Raw genomic sequence first — 23,762 nt, 5'->3', positions numbered from 1 at the left:
TTAATTAAGAGCTTCCTCATCTGTAAAATGAGCCGGAGAAGGAACTGGCAAACCACTCCAGTATCTTTGCCAAGAAAACCTCGCATGGGGTCAGGGAGGGTCGGGCACGACTGAAACACAGTAACACTGACACAATCTTAGTCCGCATCCCCTCTTTCTGAGGACAGCGGGGCGGCCAGCCTCTGGTGCCAATCTCCTGCTTCCCCTCCCGGCAGGAATTAGTCTCCCTGGGGGAAAAGCGGGCAGGGGAGACTCTGGGGATGGCTATGCCAGCCTCGCCGTGCCCGTACCCAACCCCACCCTACATGTCAAGGCACATGAGAGCCCCCAAAGATTGAAAAGAATGTAACCCGCATCCTTTAAACTCTATTACAACACAGCGATGGAGCGAAGTTATGGAGTCTACGTAAGACCACTCCTTCTGGGGACGGGAGATAAGGTAAGGAGAGAAGGGGGCAGGAAGCTGAAAGGAGCTCTTCTATGCGCATGCTCTTGGGCCTGTGCTTGGCGCATGTGCAGAGGGGAGCTTGCCTGGCCTAATCCCACAGCCCACCTCGACCGCATCCCCGGGGTCGAGGCGCTATGGAATCGGCTGTGGAGGAGCTGATGCCCCGCCTCTTACCTGTGGAACCCTGCGACTTGGCGGAAGACTTTGACCCCTCCGTGCCACCTCGGACGCCCCAGGAGTACCTGAAAAGGGTCCAGTGAGTGGCTTGGCTCGGAGCCTGCGGCCTCCAACGCGTCCCCCCTTCCCCCACTCAGGGCCGGGGCGTGGGTGGAGTCGCCCTAGCGCCCCCCCCCCCCCACTCTCCCTCCTGGCCTCGGCGACGTGGCCGGGGCGGGGCCCGGGGTGGGGGAGGCCCGCCACGTCCTAGCCCCAGGGCGCCTCCTTCCTGGGCCAGGCGGGTGGGGACCCGTCCCGGGGGTGGAGCCACTCGGTTGCTGGGGGGACTGGATGTGCTGCCGAGGGAACTTCCCCAAATCGTTAGTCCATCAAAAAATAAAAACGAGGGAACGAATTAGTCCTGAAACGAAAAATTGTTTTTAAATTCTTTTTTTTTTTAATTTGACTCGTAGGCTTGAAGCAGCCCAATGTCCAGATGTTGTGGTGGCACACATTGACCCAAAGAAGCTGAAAAGGAAGCAAACAGTGAATGTTTCAGTGAGTTCTGTATAATGTGTTATTAAGCATTTTTCCGCTTAAGTGGAAACTTGCCTCCCTTTAAGGAGGCACAACATAAATATTAGACCTCTTATGTGTTCATTTTTAAAGCCTACAGAATAATCAGGTCCCAGAGGTTCTTTAAGTATCTTCAGAAATCACCATCCCTCTTCGAAGCTGTGTAGTTAACATAAGTGGTTTAAAATAATACCGCCTGTGAAGTCTCTATCGTTGTAGTCTGTGGGCTTGCGTCAAGAGAATTTAGAACGGAAGTCAAATCGAGTATTTACGAGTCCTGTGCCTGGCACTGTGCTAACCCCCTGGGGATACAAAGAAAGGCAAAAACAGGCCCTGCGCTCAAGGAGCTCACGATTTTTAAGCCCCTGTTCTTCCGTGCTCTCCTCAGCCATAATATTGTTGTCTTTTTTTTTTTTTATGAAGGCTTTGTTCCAGCTGTAAAATTTCATTCAGTGGATCAAGTCCTTTGAGGCAGTTAGGCTGGACCTAGAGTCAAGAAGACTTTAGTTCAAATCTGCTCAGACACTGTATGTAACCCTGGGCAAGTCACTTAACCTCTGCCTCAGTTTACTTATTTGTAAAATGAGGATTAATAGAACCTACCGTATTTTTGTGAGATACAATATCAAAAAACTGTAAATGCTAGCTGTCGTTATCATTATTATATTAGCACTTTTAGTAATTAAACCTAGTTGGAGACTATTCCAGATAGTATGAATGATAGATGTGTACATATTTAAACATACACACATGCGAGCGGCTCCATTGTACTTTTCCTGTAATGCTAGGTAATATAGTAGCAAGGTAGGTGAGTTTTGATTACTCCAGTGGTGTTTGCTTTGGCACATAACCCTACTTTTGTTAGGGTTGTAGATCTAGAGATACACAGGACCTTCGAGGCTTCTAATCCCTCCCTCTCACCTTTAACAGATGGAGGAAATTGAGGCTCAGAGAAGTTATGTGATATATTCAAGGTCACAGCTAGTAATTGACAGAACTGGAATTTTAATTCAGATCCTAAGTTTAGTGCAATTTCCATTGTAGAGAGGAACTTTTTAAAAGTCTTTACCCATTTGTGCAACTCTGAGTGTGGGGCTTAAATGCATCGTATGTGTGTGCATTATTTTTAAAGTAATTTCTTTTGTATCTTAAGTAACTATTTTTAGGATGGTTTTTTTCATTTAACAAGGATGTATTAGATTCCTCCTTTGAGCAATTTACTTGAACTAGGCATAGATACAGAAATGAATAAAACACAATCTCTGCCTCCCCAGATGATTTATAGTCCTATTTGCAGCAGACACAGCAGAGTGGGAAGCTTTTCTCCCAAAAGAATAAGCCAGTTTTGGGAATTAAACTCTTGTTCTATTAAGACTATATGCTGTATAGGTCAGCAAACTTATATTATTTCCTATTTCCGTGTGATGTATGGCAATACAGAAGTAGTGACTTCTGTATTAATTTCCGTAATAATTTACAGAAGAAACTTTGAGTTCTAGAAAAAGCATTGACTATGGAGTCAGAAGGCTACAGTTTAAATTCAAGCCCTGCTACTTATTACCAGTGTAACCTGGGGCATTCTTTGGACCTATTTTCTTAGCTAAAAAGAGATTAGGCCACATGATCTCTAAGGTCCCTTTCAGGTATATAATATTAAGGTAAGAGGCTTTTTACTTAAACTTCATGTGGATCGTAGGTAAAGTATATCTTGTGAGTCTTGATTTTTATAATCAGTACAATAAATATACTAATTCAGTTTTAAAATATCTATTATACATCTGTTACGTGCAAGGCACTGTGGTAGGCACTAGGAGAACAAAGACAAAAAATAGTCCCTGCCTTCAAGGGCTTACATTTTTAGGGAATGTTTATTGGATGGAAGATGTTATTAAAGACATTTGGTTGTATAGTCTCTCATTTAACAGTATGCCATCTTACATAACTATGTCATTTTAGTAGCAAGATTCCCCCCCCTCCCCATGTCCTAAGATAAATTCTTGTCATTTTAACACAAGTTTATTTTCTTTTCTGAATAATTGCTTCATATTTCACATCCATATGTGTGTATTTTAATCAGTGATATTTTAATCCAACGTAACCTATAATTTCTTTTATAATTTTTTATAATTTCTTTTCAAAAAATAGTAGTGGACAATAGTAAGTTAGCATGCTGATCTACCCTGTGGGAGCATTTCATTTCAAGTAATTCTCTAAATAATTATATGAACTATTTCTGTGTTCCATCAGGAAAATAATAACAGTTTTATGGGTTGTTGTTTTTTAAACTAAATATATGATTTCATTATTGTAGATTACTCCTGGGTGAGGAATCCCCCTTATCAATGTAGGTATGCAACTGTTCTTTAACTTTATAGTCTAAGAGAGTTACCCTCGGACAGGAAGAGGTTAAGGACCTTGCTCAGAGTCACACATTCAATTTGTGTCAGAAATAGGACTTGAACCCACATCTTCGTGACAAGGTCAGCTTTCTTTCCACTAAACCACACTACAAATTTACAGCTTACTAAATAGAAGGTTAACATTTAAAGAAACTTTCAATCTGTTGGATTAAATTTAGGGCATTTATTATTAAGGCTAGACCTTGATAGTGTGTGTCTATGTCAGTGTGTGTGTTTAAGAAACATAAAACTGTATTACTTCTCAAGAGGTCATGTAGTTTAGACTATTTCTCTACTTCCAGGTGAGCTCCTAAATGTAAGCCATTCTATGCTTTCTTTTAAGTTAACATGGATCTTTTTTTTTTTAACCATTTGAGGTACTTATGCTATTTTTAAGTGCCTCTTAATATATCCAGACAGCAGCTGTCATCCAAAGACCAGCCTAGCCAAGTTTGCTCGTCATAAGGTTGGCTACCAAGTGTCTTTTGGGTTTGCCTTTTTTTTCTTTTTTTTGCAGTAACAACTAATCAGACAGTTTATGAAGGAAGACATAAGGGTTTAACTTAATGGATTCTTGAAATATAAAAACATAAGTATTTACTTAATCGCTATATTCAAAAGAGTACCACATTTGAAAGTCAGAGGACCAGGATTTAAATCTTAGCTTGGCTCTTTACTATGTACCTGACCTTGGACAAGTCACTTCACATTTCTGGCCCTTAGTTTCCTCATCTGTAAAAATAAGTGACTTATACTGGAGACCTCTAAAGTACCTTTTCACTTTTCATTTTTGAGCCTATCTTAATTTTTTTGTTTTTTCTTCTGTATTGCTAGATATCATTTTATATAGATATCTGTAGGTATATAGTTGTGCGTGTGTACATATACATAAATATACATACACACACACATATCCTTATTTGATACCTACAAACATGCTCCTCACTCCTCCATCTTTAACCTTCATTTGATCCTGCCATTCATCCATCTTTTTCATCTCCTGGCTTAAACTCCTTGAGAAAGTCATCTACATTCAATTCCTTCACTTCTCTTTCACTCCTCTAAACCTGCAATCTAACTTCTGACATTATCACTCAGAACTGCCCTCTCCAAAGTTATCTGATCTCTGAATCACCAGATTTAATGACTTTTCTCCATCTTGATCCTTCTTGACCTCTCTGATACTCTCTCCCCAAGGTTTTCATGACACTACTGTTTCCCGTTTCTCCTCCATTCTGAACACTCCTCAGTTTCCTTTGCTGGTTCTTTGTGTCTTGCCCACTAACCTTGGGTGTCTCCTGGGCTCTCCCTTTTTTTCACTCCAGTGGTTTACCTGGTGACCTCATTGGCTCCCATGGATTCAACTACCATCTGTATATAGATGATTCTGTCTATATTTCCAGCTCTAGTCTTTCTCCAGAATTACAGTCCTACATCACTTTGCACGTCTTCAACTGTCTCATAGCATCCCAGATTCAGCATGTCCAAAACAGAACTCATTATCTTTTCCCTCAAAACTTTCCCCCTTCTGAGCTTTTCTATTACAGTCAAAGGCAGCAGCATCCTCCCAAGTCACACAGGCTAGCCTTAGCGTCATCCTCAACACCTTACTCCACACATCTTATTTTGTCATTTCTATCTTTACAACATCTCATATATGCCCTGTCTTGCCACTACCGTAGTAGCCCCCCAGTGAGTTAATAGCCACAACCCTAGTCCTGCTCCACCCTCCCCCCCAACATCTCTCACTTTGACTACTGTAATAGCCTTGTAATTGGTCTTTCTGTCTTACATCTCTTCACACTTTAATCTATCTTCCTATCAGCTGTCAAAGTGATTTTTTTTGTCTAAAGCATGGGTCTGAGCGTGTTTTCCTGCCCCCCACTATGTGCTCCAGTGGCTCCCTATTGCCTCCAGGATCAAATTCCTCTTGGTCATTTGAAGTTCTTTATAACTTGGCCTATACCTTCTTTTCCAGGTTTATTACTCTTTACTCTTCTCCACACACTCTATGATCCAACTACACTGGCCCGTGTGGAACTCCTCAAACGTAACATTCCATCTCAATCCCTTTGTACTGCCTGAGCTTTTCTTCTCCTGCTTCCTCACCCCCCATTCCAGGGATGCTCTGCCTCTTCACCTCTCCCCTTGGTTTCCATGGCTTCCTTTAGGGTTCACCTCCTCCTACTTTCTGTAGGAGACCTTTCCTGGTTCTTCCCCCAAACCTCACCACCACCACCTCGAAGTCCCTTACCCTCGAAGGTTAGCTTCCATCTTCACATTGATATATCTTGTATGTATATAGTTACTTATGTGTTGATTCCTCCGTTAGAATGTATTCTTTTGAGGGCAGGAACTGTTCTTACCTTTCTTTGTATCTGTAGCCTGTAGCATGTAGCATAGCACTTGGCACATGATAAGCACTTAATAATACTTATGTGTAATGTTCTTACTAGGTAATGTTCTTGAAGTTATCAGATTCTTGTTATAACATTACTGGTGTAACATTTTGGGGCTATTTTTTCTAGCTTTCAGGATGCCAGCCTGCCCCGGAAGGATACTCTCCAACACTTAAATGGCAGCAGCAGCAAGTAGCTCAATTTTCAACTATTCGCCAGGTAACTATATAGTCCAGGTAAACCTCAGATTTATTTCTTCTTTATACTTTATTAGGAAAATAGGATTCATGACTTTTAAATCTAAAGGTCATTGTTTTATTTATAAATTAGATGGTAAATTGTTACATAATTATAAGCTATGCAAGCAAGTTTTACTGCAAACTGTTAGTACTCTTCCTTCCTCCTCAAATTATCTTGGATTTACTTATCTCTGTAAGTATCTTATCTCCCAGTAGAATATAAACTCTCTGACAGCAAGAAATGTTTTTGTTTTGTTTCCCCATGGCCAAGCACAGTGGCTTACACATAGGCACCTAACAAATACTGAATTTAATTGCTAGTGTTTTTGTAAAACTTGATTTTTTTATTATATGCAATCATTTCCTTCATATGCACCTATTCTGTTTGACTAGCATTAAATAAGTTAAAATATAAAATTTAAATTGTCATCTTTTTCTCTCTTAGAGTGTGAACAAACATAGAAATCACTGGAAATCACAACATTTGGACAGCAATGTCACCATGGTATGTGGTTCTCTTAGTATTCACTTATTATAAGTTAATTTGTATTTATTACCAACCTTGAAAAAGAATTAACTTATTCAAAATGTTCACTCTCTTCCCATACCATTGCATTCTTTGTATCTATAAATTGGAAGCATCAGTAATCTGAAAAAGTAAAAAATCAGTGATGTGGTATAGTATTTTAATCCATGGCATTTTTTCCCCCAACCTAACATCTTTAAATCTTGAGGTTGATAGGTTTTTCTTCATGTTTATGTCCTCGTAGCTAGGCATTATTTTGAGATGTGAAATGTGTCTCCAGAATTTAGAGAGGGCTTAAAATAATTTTTTAGGTTTTCTTGTTGAGTGGATTTTTAAAATTTCAATGATAGTGCCATAAAGAAGAACCAGGTGTTCTAACAAGTACCTTTGTGAAACTTAGCATGTAGGTGAGGAAGAGGCATTTTCCATACCCTGTCACCTAAACAAGAGTCCAATGCTATTCAGTACATGTCTTACCTTTGTAGAGGGATAGAAAGAAGGGAGAAGTTTGAGAGGCTTCAATGAAGGAAACTTAGGCATTGGCATCTCAGTTTGAGTATGAGAAATGAGATTTGACAAATTACAATAAGGCCTATTCTGTCTTACAAAATTCTGAAGGTTGTTAGTGTGCCTAATAACTTGCTAAATGTAAACTTTTTCCACATCTTTCAGCCAAAATCTGAAGATGAAGAAGGCTGGAAAAAGTTTTGTCTGGGTGAAAGGTTATGTGCTGAAATGTCTATTGCAACAGCTACAGGTGAAAATCCAGGAATAGACTATGTGCAGGTACGTGATGTGATGTAATTAAGATGGCAAAATCATGATGACCCTAATTTCTATTTTGTTTTGTGTTCTAAATAAGAACACTTTAAAAACAAAAATAAGTTATATATGAGCTACTTCAAGTTATCATGAAGCAGCAAGGTGGTTTAATGGATAGAGCACTAGGCCTGTAGGCAGGAACTCCTGAGTTCAGAACGAGCCTATCAAATACTTAACTAGCTTTGTATCTTGGGCAAGTGTTTCAACAATCCAGCTAGCAGCTTCTGTGGGGGTGTAAGATCCACCCACAGCCAGCACCCGGAAAGCTGCCAACAGCACAGGTTCTTTTGATCTGCTTAACTAAGGAAAGCAAGGTGAAGGGGCTGACAAGCTCACTTTAATTCAGCATACAAATATCAGTCACTTAGTTCAGGGGAGAAGGCCAGCAACCTGAACTTCAGAGCAAATTACAAACAAAGTACAAATATCAACAGACAGACCCAATACAGATTCATAGTTACCAACATCTAGGTTCAGCCCGGGAGCTCAGAACAAGGGCTGGCCCAGAGTCAGGCGCCACCACTGCTGCAGCAAAGAGCTCCAAGGAACAGACAGCCAACCCCTGGTTTTTATATCTTTTTCAGTGTATGTCAGGGGTGAGTTACACATGCGACTCACCCACGTGACCTAGAATCGTCACAAAGAGGCGGACTTAAATCCTCGTGGCCTAAAAGCCTCTGCTCTTCCCAGATGTGTAAACTAGGCCCTCCCTGGAGTTAGCCCCACCTTGGGCCCCACCTTAGTTGCCAATCCACACCCACTAAGGTTTTACACCTAATAGGGGTTTGGGCCTGAGGCTTAGCACCTAGTAAGGTTCAGTGAATTACTCAAAGGGAATAAAAGCCAAACTATTCAAGGGCACTTGTTGAACTAAGTGCTAAGCAGCCCATCTTGCTTACCAACACAGCAAGTGACTTCTGTTTGCCCCAGTTTCCTCAACTGAAAAATGTGAATGATCACAGCACATATCTTCCAGGATTGTTATGAGTATCAGATATTCTTCTCCACCATCATCACCGCAGACAGTAACTGAAATGACTAACCCCTGATAGTAAATTGGGGCATACATATAATTCTTCTAATTTGTTTTCAGTTGTTTTCAGTCTCTTATTTCATTTTTACAGTATTCACATGAAGTTGATAGGGTGACCAAGGGAGTTCTTTCTTTAAAACGTAAGGAAACTAGTCATAGAAAGATTAAGTAACAACTTGACTTGATCAAAGAGTATTATTAGTAGAGAAGAAATGAAAAAAAAATCCACTTAATTTAGGACTTAATGCTCTTTTCATCATATTGTCTTTTACTGATTCTCAAGTCTATATATTGATCAAATCTAATTAAAGCAACCTATTTAGATCAACATATGTCATTATGACTATACCATATATTAAGTAGATCATATAGTACTTATGCTTTCTCACATTTTTAACAGATCCTTAGAATCAGAATTACAGAAGAAACCTTAAAGGCTATCTTGCCCAAAATAATTCATGACAGGGTGTTTTAGTTCCAGTCTGACTTGCATTTATATGTTTATGTAGATTTGAGCTATTGCATTTTTTTTTGGAGGGGGGAAGGCAGGGCAATTAGGATTAAGTGACTTGCCCAAGGTCACACAGCTAGTAAGTGTGTCAGGTGTCTGAGGTGGGATTTGAACTCAGGCCCTCCTGACTCCAGGGCCGGTGCTGTACTCACTGCACCACCTAGTTGCCCCGATTTGAACTATTATAAATCTAAGGAGTTCTAGATGGTTGATTTATTAACAAGAAATAAATGGGAATATCTTTTTTGTGCTAAGCACTGTTGATAAATACCCAAAAAAGTATATATTCCCTTCTGCCCAGAAACTACAATATATTTAGGGAGACATGCTTAATGCAGGAGAAACAATTAGAGAACAGTTATGCTATAGAATGGATGTAACAGAATATTTATGCTTATTTGAAAAGTTAAGATAGATGAAACCAAGCTGCTTACTACTGAATAAACCCATTTGGGGGAAAAAAAACCAGAAAGATGATTTTTTTTTACATTTAATAATTTTAAGGCCTTTTAATAACTCTAATGTTAATATCTTAATATGTGTTTGATTAAGTTCAGAGCACTTTCACATCTTTTATCTAATAGCAGTGCTAGGACATATGATAAATAAGTGTTTATCTTCATTTTACAATGTAGAAACTGATGCATAGCAAGGTCATGACTGGCCCAGGATCATAGAGCAAGTTAGTGGTAAAGCCATAGCTAGATCCCATATTTACTGATTTGTAATCTTATGTTCTTTCATCACTTTAGGTCGGGTTGCCATGGCCAACCTATTAAGAGATGACCTTCTGTGTTTACTAAGGCTTGTCCTTCAAAAGAACACTTCAAAACATTTAAAAACCATTATGTTTTTATGAAATTATTTACTATGTTACACATAAACAAAACACTTTTAGGAAACAGTCACTTAGTTTTCTGTAACTCTTAATGTTATGTAGTTTTTGTTAGTGGGCAGGTAGGTGGCCCAGTGGATAGAGTACCAGTCCTGGAATCAGGAAGACCTGCATTCAGATGTGGCCTCAGACTCTTATTAGTTGTGTGAGCCTGGGAAAATCACTTAACCCTGTTTGCCTCAGTTTTCTCATCTGTAAAATGAGCTGGAGAAGGAAATGGCAAACCACTCCTGCATCTTTGCCAAGAAAACCCCAAAACGGTGTGTTCCAAAGAGTTAGAAACGACTGAACAACAAAAGTTTTTGTAAGTCACATCAAGATTGACAAACCAAATCTCTAATGTAAGCCTTTCTTCGTATATTTTAGCCTTACTTGAAGACTTCTTGATGGAATCTAACCTACTTATGTCATAGGGTTTTTGTGAGAAAAACACTTTGTAAATCAAAAATATATAAAGCCATGATATGAGCCATTATTGACTGTGAAATATAAGCCTTATGTAATACAAAGGGGGGGGAAGTAAGCACCTGATATAAAATGAAAATATCACAGCTTATCTAAGTGCAGGTTGGTTTTTTGATTGGATTCTTCAAATAGAAAACTATTGCTTTTCCAAGGAATATTTCATTTTTGTCCCTGCATGTTGCTATTTTTGGTTACTAGAAAGATACTGTATTTTTAAACAAATGCTTAATTTTCAAGAGGTCATTGTTTTCTTGTGCATCATTAGCATGTTGTAATAAACTGAAAACCAATAGAATATGAAAAACATTTTTTTACATTTTTCTTTGTTTCTATGTATAGATATTTCCCCAGCAAAAACAGAAACTTTATGCTGTCTGCCATTCTTCATATTTTAGTGCTGTTTTTATTTCTTTTTTACAGATTGGGTTTCCTCCCTTGCTTAGTATTGTGAGCAGGATGAATCAGGTAAAACTCAATTTAAATCTTTCTTAAAATGTGTTTGTATATACACGTATATATACAAACTTATGTTTGCAGTATATATGTAGAACTGGGTGAAAACATGGTTCAATTAAAGTTTAGCCTTATAGTCTTAAAGAACTGTAGAGAGAGAGAGAACTAAGCCATAGACATAAAGACTTAGAATTAAATATTTTACATATATACACACACACATATATAACTTACATGTATACTATAAAATGACATAGTATAACACAGACAGCTGACTTTGTAGTCAGGAAGACCAGGTTCGAGCCCTGCCTCTAAAATAATAGCTATGTGATGCTGGCCAAATTATTTAACCCTCTCAGTGCTTCAGGCAACTAACTGTCTAAGACTATAAATTACAAAATTGTCTACATGAGTAAAAGGAGTTTCCTTACCTGGGGTTTTCCTACACTAATAAAACTATATGCCCAGACCAAAATAAATATTCACATAAATATGTATTTATGTATCCATATGTGTGTCTATGAATTATATTTCATTTATAATTATTGATAGTTTCTACATTAATAAAGGAAAAGCTGATCCTTTGGTTTTCAAATCCTCATAAACTGATGTTCCTTTTTAATTTTTTAACTACTAAGCCATATCCAGTAAGAATTTGACATTTATTTCCATTACCCATTAGCATTAGGTATTATAAGGAGAAAGAACATTTGAAAAAAGGAAATAGATCATTCTGTTAAATATAAGTCACAGACATAGATTTCTTTAGATATCTCTGTATTCCTCCTTCCAAAGTACGAAACTTAAGCCTGAGTGATAGTTGATAAGGAATTAATACATATTCTGCATAAAATACTGACTCAACTGTATAAAACATATATGCTGAAATGTCTTGGATATTCAATATTTTTACACTAATAAAATTTCTTGTTTTTAAAAGGCAACAATAACTAGTGTCCTAGAGTACCTGATTAACTGGTTTGGAGAAAAAGACTTTACTCCTGAATTGGTATTATTTTTTTCTATTTTAATAATGTTGATCACATTTTAGTTATAAGCCTTTATGTTATTATACCGTCTATGTACCCAGTATGGTGTAAAATAATTTGGTATTTTAAAAACAACATGTCCAAATGAAGTATCATTCTTCAAAATAGTTTCAAAGGACACTGCGTTACTCTTAAACATTTTTGGATCTCCTCATATGGAACTGCCTTTAGAGCCAGTTTATACAAGTTCCACAAAAAAAGTCAGTCATTTTATTTTTTTCAAAATCTATGCACTGTTTTTGACTGAAAGTAAAGTCATTGGCTTTATTCACCTCAATAGACTTTGAATAACTTTGAATTGTTTATAAAAATCAAATACATTAAAGAAAGTAAGTTTAGCGAAGTGTCATGGTTTTAGTGCTAGGGGCCTTAGATCATCTAGTCCAATTCCTTTACTTTACAGATGAGAACACCAAAGCCCAGAGAAGTGAATGACTTGCCCGGTGTCACACAGCTGATAAATGGAACAGCCATGATTTAAACCCAGTTTCTCTGACTCCAAATCCAATATTCTTCCAGTGTCGCCTTTAGAATTTTACCGTAAGAGACTATCTAGTACAACCCATACTTGAATGCAAAGTCCTCCTCCCTTGCATCCCTTAAAGATCTTTAGCAGATGGAATCCACTGCATTTTTTAGTACAATGAAAAGAGTGCTGGTTCTGGAGTCAGAAGACCTGGATTGAAATCCTACCTCTAAACCTTACACTTGTGTGACCTTGGGCACTGTCCCCTAGGCCTCCAGTGGAGGAGACTTTGCTGAGTGATGGTAATAAAGAGAGTCTGGAAGTGGCAGTGGTGAGTGTATTTTGACTATCCCTCTAGGACCAATGATTTGGAAAATATGAAAGGAGGTACAGCTAGTACTGGAAAGGATAGCCAGGGAGGAGAGCAATAGTCTCTTTAGTTGTTAACTCTAATGGCCTCTTCTCAATCCTGATCCTTTTTTGCCTTAATGTAGTATTTCACACAATTGACTCCTCTGGAGAATCCCTTTACTCCAGTCCATTCTCCACACAGTTGACAAGTTGATTTTGCCAAAGTTCAGATCATATCACCCACCCCCCACTTCCTTTATGTGCTCAATACTCTGTTTTTGTGATATTATCCTTGTGTTTCACCTACTTATTTGACCCTTCAGTCTCCTTTGCCAAAACATCATCCACAAACTCCCATCATGGACCTTCTTCTCTTTTATCTTTTACTCTTAATGACTTATATTCACCCTCCCGTTATCATTTCTTTGCCCATCACTTCCAAGTCTATATATCCAGTCTAGCCTTCTGACGTCCAGCACCATACAGATGTCTTAAAGGCATTATAAACTCAATGGGTCTGAAACTGAACTCATATCTTCCCTCCCTCTTTGACCCCTAAATTCACTCCCTTTCCAAACTTTCTTATTTCTGTTCTAGCCACCACCACTTCTCTAGTCATCCAGGTTCGAATTAGAATCTGAAACACCAATGTAAGAACTAAAGAGGAGCACAGAAGCACATGGTAGATATGAACAGGCTGCAATATATAACCAACAAAGAACTCTTAATAAGAAAAGTAGTTTTCAGTGATGTCATCAAGGAACTGTAATGACAGAAAGAAAAAATGGGTTGTTCACATGGCAAAAGTGAAGAATGCTAAATGGACAGCCAGAGTGTTCCACTACACCTTCATTATTTTGGGAGAAAGTGAGGAAGGCCTCCATTACGTGGGGTGGATCACCTGTGGCAAATATTTGGGAGTACATGGATGAGAGTCACAGGATGAGCAGTCAAGGGTGGGTTGTGAAATGCCATCACAGGAGGGTGCATCAGAATTTAGGATCCATCTGAGCATTTTTTCTTGCAAGACCAAAAGGTTTCCTTTTCCCAGTCTTGTTGTAGAATTATAGGGTGCATGCATTTTAAAGATGGTAAAATATACTGAACAGATGCATCTTTGCTGTTATGGGCTGTTTGGGATCAGTAAAAGTGCTTTACAGTGTTCCCAAAAGCAATCCATTCTGCTCTTGAAAAACTTGGGAAGATATCCAACTAAGCAAAGTCACCCAAGAGCATTCAAGGATAAAAACAAAAAGAAGACCGCAAACAGAAAAACTATTATAACTTTTCTCACATCAAGAACCACAGAACCTACTACACTTGAACCCTAAATATCACAGCCCCTGAGGTGTTTAGAAAAGAAGTAGAAATGCCACTGAAGAGAAGCTGGATTGGATCAAGTATATTAGAGATCTGTGTTAGAGGCAACTGAGGGGCCCTCTTTATAAAATATCTAAAGGAGGAGAAGATACCAGAGTTGTGGGGGAAATCACTGACCTTACTGATACCATATTACAGCAGCTACCAGTTTACATGCCACTTCCCCCATCTATAAAAAAATCTCAATAAGGTCATCTATATAAGTAAAAAGAAATATTTTTAAAATTAATAAGGGTGAGAGGATTTTTTAAATCCACTGTGATAAATCACACAAAAAGATCAGTCAAGAGTATTAAATAAATTAGGCCTCATAGGTATTTAGAAAGGACTTAATGGAACAGAAAGAAAATGCCTTTTCTAGCATTTATGGAACTGGTGATAATCAGTTATATTGAGCTTCAAAACATAGGCAGAAGTACCAGATAATGCATTTCAAAACATACTGCAGTAAAATTAGTAATAAATAATATTGCAATAGACAAAAAGTATAAGCTTCTCTGGAAGCTAAATGACCTATTTAAATATCTAATTGGAAGTTATAAAACAAATAATACAGATGTAGCCAATGTGGCATATATGTATATGTTATCTTTCCCAAGAAAATGTAAGCTCCTTGAGAACTTTGAATTATTTAATACAATACAGTAGCATATTGCCTGCATTTTAGTAGACAAATGCTTGTTGATTAATTTATAATGAAAGAGTGGTTTAATATCAAAGCTTAAAATAAGCAATATAAACTTATAAATGAGGAAAAATAAAGACTATATGGTATCATTAGATGCAAAAAAAAGCCTTTGATACAGCAGTTTTCTTTTGAAAATATTGTAAAGGAATAATGTTTATAAGTTCATGTGTGAAATTAAAAGGTATTATTCTATACAATAAGGAAATACTAAAACCATTCCTATTAAAAACAGGCATTAAAGGAATATATCTACTCACTGCTCCTATTTAATAGTTTTAGGGCCCTTAGGCCTTTTATAAGGCATAAAGAAATAGTCATTGGCAGTAAATTTAAAATATCTCTTAAAATTGTAAACTTTAACACATACCCCCAAATAGTCAAGAAAGATAAACAATTGTATTAAATTATTTTGGCAGATTAGTTGGGCACATTTAAAATTAGCACACCAAAATTATCTGAATCTCTGTATGTCACTAAAAATCAAGATAAATAGCAATACCTCTTATGATGACAGAATTAAAAATTTGGGCATTAACTGGTATATGAGATTTCCAGAGAACTTCTAAATCATTTTTGTTGGGCATCAAGGAAGAACTTAATAAATGGAAGAATATTTCTGGTCTTCATGGGTTGGTCAAACAAAATGGCAAAAAATTTCAAACTAATTTGCATATTGACTGCATTAACCATCAAAATAACAATAGATTAAAATAGATAATGGTAATAGAAGAAGAAAAGATGAATGGAACAGAACAGAGACCCTAGAAATGGACTGTGATGCAATATAAGAGATTACCATTTGGTAAACTCATACTCAAAAAAACATTCAAAACCAAAAAGAATGGAATCATTTCTTTGAGGCCTTCATTATTCTGTGATTTCAGTTTTTGCTTCTCCTTCATGATTGCATATCACAACCCATCCATGGTTGCTCACCTTTTGCAACTTGTATCTGTGTTATCCAATACTCTGCTGGTGGAGGTGTTCACTGAGTGTGCTATGGGGATGGTATTCTTCATCTTGATCATGAGGTTTCTGAACTTTTAGAAATATTTTGATAATTTTCAATATAATGTTTCCTTTTATAATCCTGTGTATTATATGTGTTTAAAAACCTTTTCCTAAGAAAGGATCTGTGACACAATAAAGATAAAGTACTCTACCCCTAGATAGCTTGACCCTGAATGTTTAGCTATCTGGGTAGTAAGGAAGGGGCTATCAGTTCTCTCTCTCTTTTTGATCAGCCCTTTTTATTCTGGTCACATGTTTCTCTGATGACATCCTTTCCTATCATTTAACAAAGATTTATTGTTTCCTATGTGCCACTGTGCTACAAAGTAAGGTTGAAACAACTTCTCTGCCTTCAAAGTATACTCTGCATTCCAATGGAGTCAACATGTAAATAACTAAGTACATATGAAAGAGAGTAATCTGAGAAGGGAAGGAGCTTACTGGAGATCAGAAAAGGCCTCATGTGTAAGGGCCAACTAGAGCGGAGTCTTGAAGAAAACCAGGAGGAAGGAGTGAGATGGGGGTGGTGGGGGAACTCAGGAGGTGACGGGAGACAAGTAAGTACAAAAGCGTAGAGTTGTAGTGTGATGTTCAAAGAATTGTAAGCAGGCTGTATAGGTATATTGTGGGGTATATGGAGGGGAGTAGAAAGTGAAGGATGCCTGGAAAGGTAGGAAGGGACTAGGTTATTGAAGAGCATAAATGCACTATAGGAGCTTATATTTAATCCTGGTAATAAGGAGCCAATGGAGCTCATGGAGCCTTGGGGAGAAAGGTGGGGGGATGACAGTGATATCCTCAGACTTATTCTTTAGAAGACTCACTTTGGCAATAGAATGGAAGATGGATTGGAGAGGAGAGAGAGGGGACAGGGAAACCAGTCAGAAGGTTGTTGCAATGGTCTAGGAAGAGGATAATACTTTTCCGGTGTAATTTCTTGGAATGTATTGCAGCTTATTCATGTTTACCATATGCCTTCCCGAGGCCCTTTGGGTAAATTGCAACTTTGGTCCTTCAGACACTGGAATATTGTAGGCTGTGGCTATAGAAAACCAACAAACATTTATTAAGTACACACTGAGGCTACCAAAAAAAAAAAGTGAAATAGATGCTACCCTCCAGAAGTTTACAATCTAGGGAAAGGAGACAAATACATGGTGACCTAAGTCTGCTAAAACAGAGCACTTTACCAAATGAAATCCAGCCCATTCCTTTGTTAAATTTTTTGCTGGCCTCCTAAAACTAGCTTAGCATCTAAATGTGGTTCTACTTGGAGGATTGTAAATTTGGAACTTGAAAGATTTCTTCATTAGCCAAATATAGTCATTTTGCATAAAAGAGGAGCCAAATTGTCTCTTAGCAGAATTTAAAATAAATTGACACCTGACATCATAGTTCAAGATGTCCTTTTCTTTCAACTTAAAAAAAAAAGTCCTCAGGGCTCTAGCTTTGATACAGATAAAACCATCTAAAAAGCAGAAAATTGTGTGGACGATCTTGGGGCTTAGTTGAGACTATAGCAGCACAGGCATAAAGTGAGGTGAAAGATAATAGAATGATTTCTACTCTGGAGAGACAAAGCAGAAGCTTTTTTTTCCCTCAAGATAAAATAATCCTGCCTCCTTGCCGTTCTGGTAAAAGCCAGAACCCTATGAGAATCTTAATCTATAGGTACCTTGGGCATAAACTTCCTTGATTATGAGAACTCTTCATAATGCTTACATTTAAATATGTATAAAGGGTTAGGAAGTGCTTTCCTCACAAAAAAACCTGTGAAGTACTTAAAAAAAAAACGTATTTTACAGATGAAACTGAAGCTCAAAGGTGAGAAAGCTAGTGTCAATGCTAGAATTCATAATCAGGTATTCATTCTCCCAAGCCTAGTGTCCTGTCTACTTTCCTATACTGGTATATTTCCAAATGACAAAATTGGCTACCCTTGTTACATAGTAAAAGTATGTCACTAAAAGTCATTTTCTACAAGAACCATAAGCATATTTATTACTAAACACAATTTTATGGTTAAAGTAACAGATTACTTTAGCAACTTGGCTAATCCCTTGGGTCTTGTTTGCTTTTCTTCAGTAAACACATAAATATTAGCAGTACCAATACTGAAATAAAAAAGTTAAATATCTAAAGATCTTTTTATTTTGAAGGGAAAAGGCATAGGATAGATTGGGGGGGGGGGGTGGAATGTTTGCAGATACTTGAACTTCTAAGCTGTTGCATCTTACTGCACTAAAACTTTGGGATACCCCACATTCATAATATTTTCATTTTCTGAACCAAAATATCTAGATACACTGGTGGGAAGTACTGCCTTATTTGAACCTGTAGGGGATTTTAGAGAACATAGATTTCCTTATTGGTATAGTTGCTTACCATAATAGATGTTATCCTGAGAAGTTGTGTGTAAGTTAAGGGGGCTCATGATTTTTAAAGTAATTTCACTATAATTTTTTTGTACTAGAGTCGCAGATTATAAAACAGGAAGGCACCTCAGATATCTAACTTGGTTATTTTAAAAGTTTTATTGATACCATTTGCCTTTTGTAGTCATTATCACTCCATCATGACCTCCAGACTCTTCTTCACTTAACCAGTTGAATATATATGTTATTATATGTGTGCATAAGTGTGTTTATATTTTATGTATTTGTGTGTAAAGTCCAAAAATGTACTTTCTGCATTTATAATTCATCCCTCATCAGGAGGTAAAGGGTGTGTTCCATCTTTATTTTTTTGGTTTGTCATTGCATTGATCAGTGTGCGAAAGTTTTTCAAAGTTGTTTTCCTCTACAGTACTGTATAAATTGTCTTAATTTCTGCATTAGTTCATAAAGGTCTTCCCAGTTGCCTCTGAAATTGTCCATTTTTTAATTTCTTATAGCCTAATTATATGCCATTAAATTTATATACTTCAGTTTGGTTAGTCATTTCCCCAATAGAACACCTGCTCAGTTTCTAATTTTTAGGTATAACAAAAAAAAAGCTGTTATATTTTATATTCTTTCCTTCTTTCTTTGGTTTCTCTTGATTTCTGTAAACATAGTAAATGTTATAGCTGGGTCAAAGCATATGCACAATTTAGTAATTTCTTCCTCATAGGTCCTGATTGCTTTCCAGAATGGCTGGACCAATTCACATTGAATAATGCATTAGAACACAAGTGTCAAATATGGGGCCCACAACATTCCACCAGAACCCAATTAAAATGTATTGGGAAATACTTAAAATAAAACACAATAAAAAGTAGATGATGTTAATTCAGGGTTATCTAAGTCAGTATTTGCCCTGCAGGGATTCCTGTTTGATTTGGTGGCCTTAGTTTCTATTTGAGTTTGAGATCACTGTCCAAGGGAACCTGTTTTTCCACAGCTCCTCCAGTATTTGTCATCTTTGCCATGCATTCTCCCTTATGATAAAATTGATAAGCAAAAACATCCACTACAAAAGCTTTGTCTGACAATGTATACATCATATCTGTTTTGAGTGTTTGCTTTTTGAAGTTGAATTTCATTTTATTACCAATCTCATTTTACAGAAAAGGTTACTGAGGCCCAGAAAGGTCAGGCAACTTACCCAAAGTTAAGAGCCAGGGTTTAAACCTGAATTTGTAACTCCAATCCAGAATTCTTTCTATTGTAGTATTTTACCTCCTGGTCTGGTGGAAAGAAAGCTTAACTTGGAGTCATAAGACCTGAGTTTGAACCTTGGCTCTGCCACCTACTAGCTGTGTGACTCAGAGCAAGTCACTTAATTTGCCCAGGCCTCAGATTTCCTCTTTTATAAAATGAGGGGGTGTGACTAGATGATAATAATGATGATATTAATATTTGTGGGTCTTGAGGTCTGCAAAGCAATTTAGATATATATACACCCGTATATACATACATACATATGTACATGTGTGTACTTATTTTAAACATATATATCCCCTTTGATTTCACAACAGCCCTATGAGGTACATGCTTATTATATTATCATCATTCCCAGTTTACAGATGAGGAAACTATGGTTGAGAGGTTTATGTGACTTGCCCCAAATCAAACAGCTAAATTGCTTAGGCTGCATTTGAATGCAGGTCTCTCTCATTCCAAGTCCAGCAGACTGCTATTAAACCAGTCTTGTCCCAGATGGTCTCTTAAGGTGCTTTCCAATTCTGGATCTATGACCTCCCACTCATTACCCTTAAATTTGTAGTTTCCTCTACAATAATTGTATTTCAGTAACTGATCACTTATTCATACTTTCGCTGAGTACAAGGTAAGAGTCAGGGCACGATTGCATTTTATTACTAAGCCAACCAAACAAAACCTTATTTATGGCTCTATTTTTTACATATATAGTGTTGTCATTATTTCTAAATATTTTATAATTACTGTAATTCAAATCCTGCTTCTGACACTAGCTGTTCAACTCTAGCAAGCAACTTAACCTCTTTGGCCTCGGTTTATTCATCTGTAAAATAAGAGGGTTAAACTCAGTGGCTCTCAGGTCATTTATAGCTCCAAATCTATGATCCTGTAAATATCAACAATAGTATTTTCTTACAGATGACCTCTTTCAGAAATTATTCACTACCATAATTATAGTTGTGACATTTTAATTCAGTCTGCTCTTGTGGTATAGCTAGTTCTTGTTCACTTAAAGCTCAGTCATTATATATATTCTGTGTTGTTTTATTACCAAAACTTTCACAGAATAAAGTCATGTCTCTTACCAGTTTAATATTGCAGCAACTAATAATGAAGAAACTTATTTAAATTTTGCACTAGTGGTTCCATGATAACAGCATGAAATATGGCAGACCCAAGGAAATTTATTAGTAGACATATCAAAAAAATTTCATGGATAACATTTTCATCTTGGACTTAGGGATAGTTAATCCAGATTTTGTCTATAGATACTAAAGAAAACTTGGCCAATTTTGATGGCTAAAGTATACACGTGCTCTGATAAGGCTTTCCTACCCTGGGAAATCAAAAGGTTCCTGTAATTAGTATGAAACCTTGGAGGAAACTCTAGAAGGGAAAGGAAATGTTTTGACTTTTCCATTTTCCCTTTACCACAATCACTAAATCTGTTATTTAGATCCCCTGCTGAGATTCACTTAGCTGTCATTATCTAAACTAACTTTTAAAATTTTACATTTTATTCATAAGACAGTGGTGTCAAACTCAAATAGAAACAGGGCTACTAAACTGAATATAAGGATCCCCACAGGGCACATAGTCTTAGAAAACTGTTAATATTATTCATACTTTATTTTATATTTTGTCACATATTTCACAATTATATATTAATCTGGTTCAGGCTACCTGAGAGTGTTGTGGGCCATGGATCTGACACTTCTATTTTAGTCAATAGAGGTCTTGCCTTAGATCCTGGAAGACGTGGATTCAGGTCTTGCTGCCAAATGGCTATATGACCGCAGGAAAATCATTTAATTTCTCAGTGCTCTAGGCAACTAAATCTACAAATTACTGATAAGATGCCAATCTATACAGGGAGAGGGAGTTATCTCATTAGGGAGTTCTTTAAATCAGTGAAATCAGAGATCCATCCCCTATCTCCTATGATTTATTTGTAGCAAAGAACGTTATTGTTTATTATTATTATCAGAATGTTCAAGATGGAAGAAGCCTTGGAGAAAATCTAAAAAAAGGCAAAAACATTTTCTCTCTCCATCTAGCCCCTCTTCCCCACATTTTGCAGATGAGGAAGCTGAGGTTCAAGGAGGTTGTGATTCATGTGCGGTTACACAGTCAATAAGTGACAGTTAGGATTTAAACCCAAGTATCCTGATTTCAAGCCCAGCACTCCATTCAGTGCACCATAACAGACATATCCCTGAAGAAAGCAGTGAAACATCTGATAAGAACTTATTGATAGTACTTTGTTAAATATGTATATATACACATATAAAAAACTAATTTTTAATTTATTCAGGGAAGATGGCTCTATGCTTTGTTAGCTTGCCTTGAAAAACCATTATTACCTGAAGCTCATTCGTTAATTAGGCAACTTGCAAGAAGATGCTCTGAAGTGAGATTCTTAGTGGTGAGTTACAACTTTTCAAATGATACCTTAAATTTGTGTAATGCTTTATTTTACAAAGCATTTGATGTGTTTTATATTGACAGAAAAATACTAATTAATTTACCCTAGATGGTGATGATTTAAATGAAAAAAACAAAATGAAGAATGCAATTAGATGGGAATTTTTCATAATTCACAAAGTCACTGGCTTAGCTATTTCATTGCTCTTCTATGAATAATCAAACAATGTTTGACATATATAAAAATCTTATAGTGTCCAACTAATGCATGAGTAGCAACATTTATGCTTGAGCTACTCTACCCCACATCATTATGAATCATCCGTCCCTGGTCTGCCTTATTAGGAAGTAAGTCCTCTAAGTTTTCATGTGCTTTCTCAGTTAAGTATTATGCTATAAGATAGGACAAACCCTTCTTGGTTCCTCCCCCTTAGATTGCATGGACTTCTGATCCAGATTTTCAGAATTATGAATCTCTCTCTCCACTGATTTTCAAAATATAGATGACACAACATTTATTAGGAAAGAGGTTTTAAGTTATAGCTCCTTAGCAAGAGGCTAGAAGATATCTTCCCTTTCAAGCTTTCAGGCCCAGAACTATAAGGAGATTTCCTGCAGGACCCTGATTAAACAAGGTGTTGACTCAGCAGCATTATCCTTCCCCTTCAAGGATTTTCTGCTATGCTGTGATAGCATAAATAGTAACTTCTTCTGCAGAGTGCTTGTCTGTTATATCTTAAAAGGAAATTTGGTGGAACTTAGAAAGCAGAAATAAAATAGTTATTTTTTCTTTTCCAGGAGAGTAAAGAAGATGAACGAGTACCTGCTTTGAATTTATTAATCTGTTTGGTGAGCAGGTATAGTAAAAGCTTTTTGTTTTTTATTTTGTACTTTATATAAAGTGCTACAGATTACTATTGTGTGTGTGTGTGTGCGTGTATACACACATTTGAAATGTGTGTTCATTTTTTTAAAACATCTTGGCTATGTGATCGTTTTAAAGAAGCTCAAATGTTGAGAAAGTTTAGTCAGTAGTAAATTGGGAAATCATAAAATGGCATGCCTGCATTATACTGTTAGAAAACATTTTGTGAGTTTTAAAAGAAATACATTTTAGGGGCAGCTAGGTTTTGCAGAGCACCGGCCCTGGAGTCAGGAGGACCTGAATTCAAATCTGGCCTCAGACACTTGACACATTTACTAGCTGTGCGACCTTGGGCAATTAACTTAACCCCAATTGCCTTACCTTCCCCCCTCCAAAATAAAACCAAACATTTTAATTGGATGTCAGCTTGGGAGTCTAGAATGTACTTACTTTTTAAAGTGCAAAATTATCCTAGTCCTTTAAACAGGATACCAGCTTATTGGGGTAACTAGTGATTTTTATGTCCCTGCTTTGTATGATGGTTAGGTATCAACTAAATTTTGAGCCAAAGTTCTCCATGTGTCCTTAAAATTTATCTTTTTAATAGGTATTTTGATCAGCGGGACCTGGCTGATGAACCATCTTGATACAAAAACAATCTTCAATAGTAGAGTACTTGCGATATAAAAAAAAAACAAGCAACATAACATCTCTGTGCAAGCCAAACAGCCCCCATGAAGGCAGGTTTCATCAAAGTTTCAGTGTTGTGTAAGAATCTTAAATTTGATATCTGTTACTGAAATTGATGTCCATAGCAAGATCAATGTTGTGTTTTAAAAAACTAAAGTGGCTGGGTGGTATGTCACATAGTTAGCAATTAGTGTTGCTCAAAAATGTCTCTCAATTACAAACCTTTCAGAAAGATTAAAAGTCATTCAATAAGTGAAATGCCTTGTATAAGAACC

The 23,762-nt window shown here is 37.0% G+C and overlaps 1 protein-coding gene across 3 annotated transcripts; it reads left to right on the top strand.

The window, feature by feature from the left end:
* The first annotated feature begins 494 nt into the window (after positions 1-494).
* Positions 495-23,745, top strand: GEMIN2 (gem nuclear organelle associated protein 2). 3 transcript variants are annotated; one of them, XM_036748764.1, is made up of 10 exons: positions 495-704; positions 1,078-1,162; positions 6,108-6,197; positions 6,663-6,722; positions 7,416-7,529; positions 10,890-10,934; positions 11,863-11,931; positions 21,823-21,933; positions 22,731-22,789; positions 23,405-23,745. In XM_036748764.1, exons 1-10 carry the CDS (start codon positions 583-585, stop codon positions 23,442-23,444), a joined length of 795 nt encoding a protein of 264 aa, XP_036604659.1. In that variant the 5' UTR covers positions 495-582; the 3' UTR covers positions 23,445-23,745. The 3 variants fall into 3 exon arrangements, with proteins under 3 accessions (XP_036604659.1, XP_036604660.1, XP_036604661.1); XM_036748766.1 differs by lacking the exon at positions 495-704 and adding an exon at positions 900-984; XM_036748765.1 differs by lacking the exon at positions 11,863-11,931 and having other exon boundaries at positions 527-704.
* Positions 23,746-23,762: the final 17 nt, after the last annotated feature.

This window comes from Trichosurus vulpecula, chromosome 3 (genome assembly GCF_011100635.1).
Source record: "Trichosurus vulpecula isolate mTriVul1 chromosome 3, mTriVul1.pri, whole genome shotgun sequence".
Lineage (NCBI taxonomy): Eukaryota > Metazoa > Chordata > Mammalia > Diprotodontia > Phalangeridae > Trichosurus > Trichosurus vulpecula.
The sequence above is the reverse complement of the archived record's forward strand: the minus strand, read 5'-3'. Positions and strand labels throughout refer to the sequence as shown.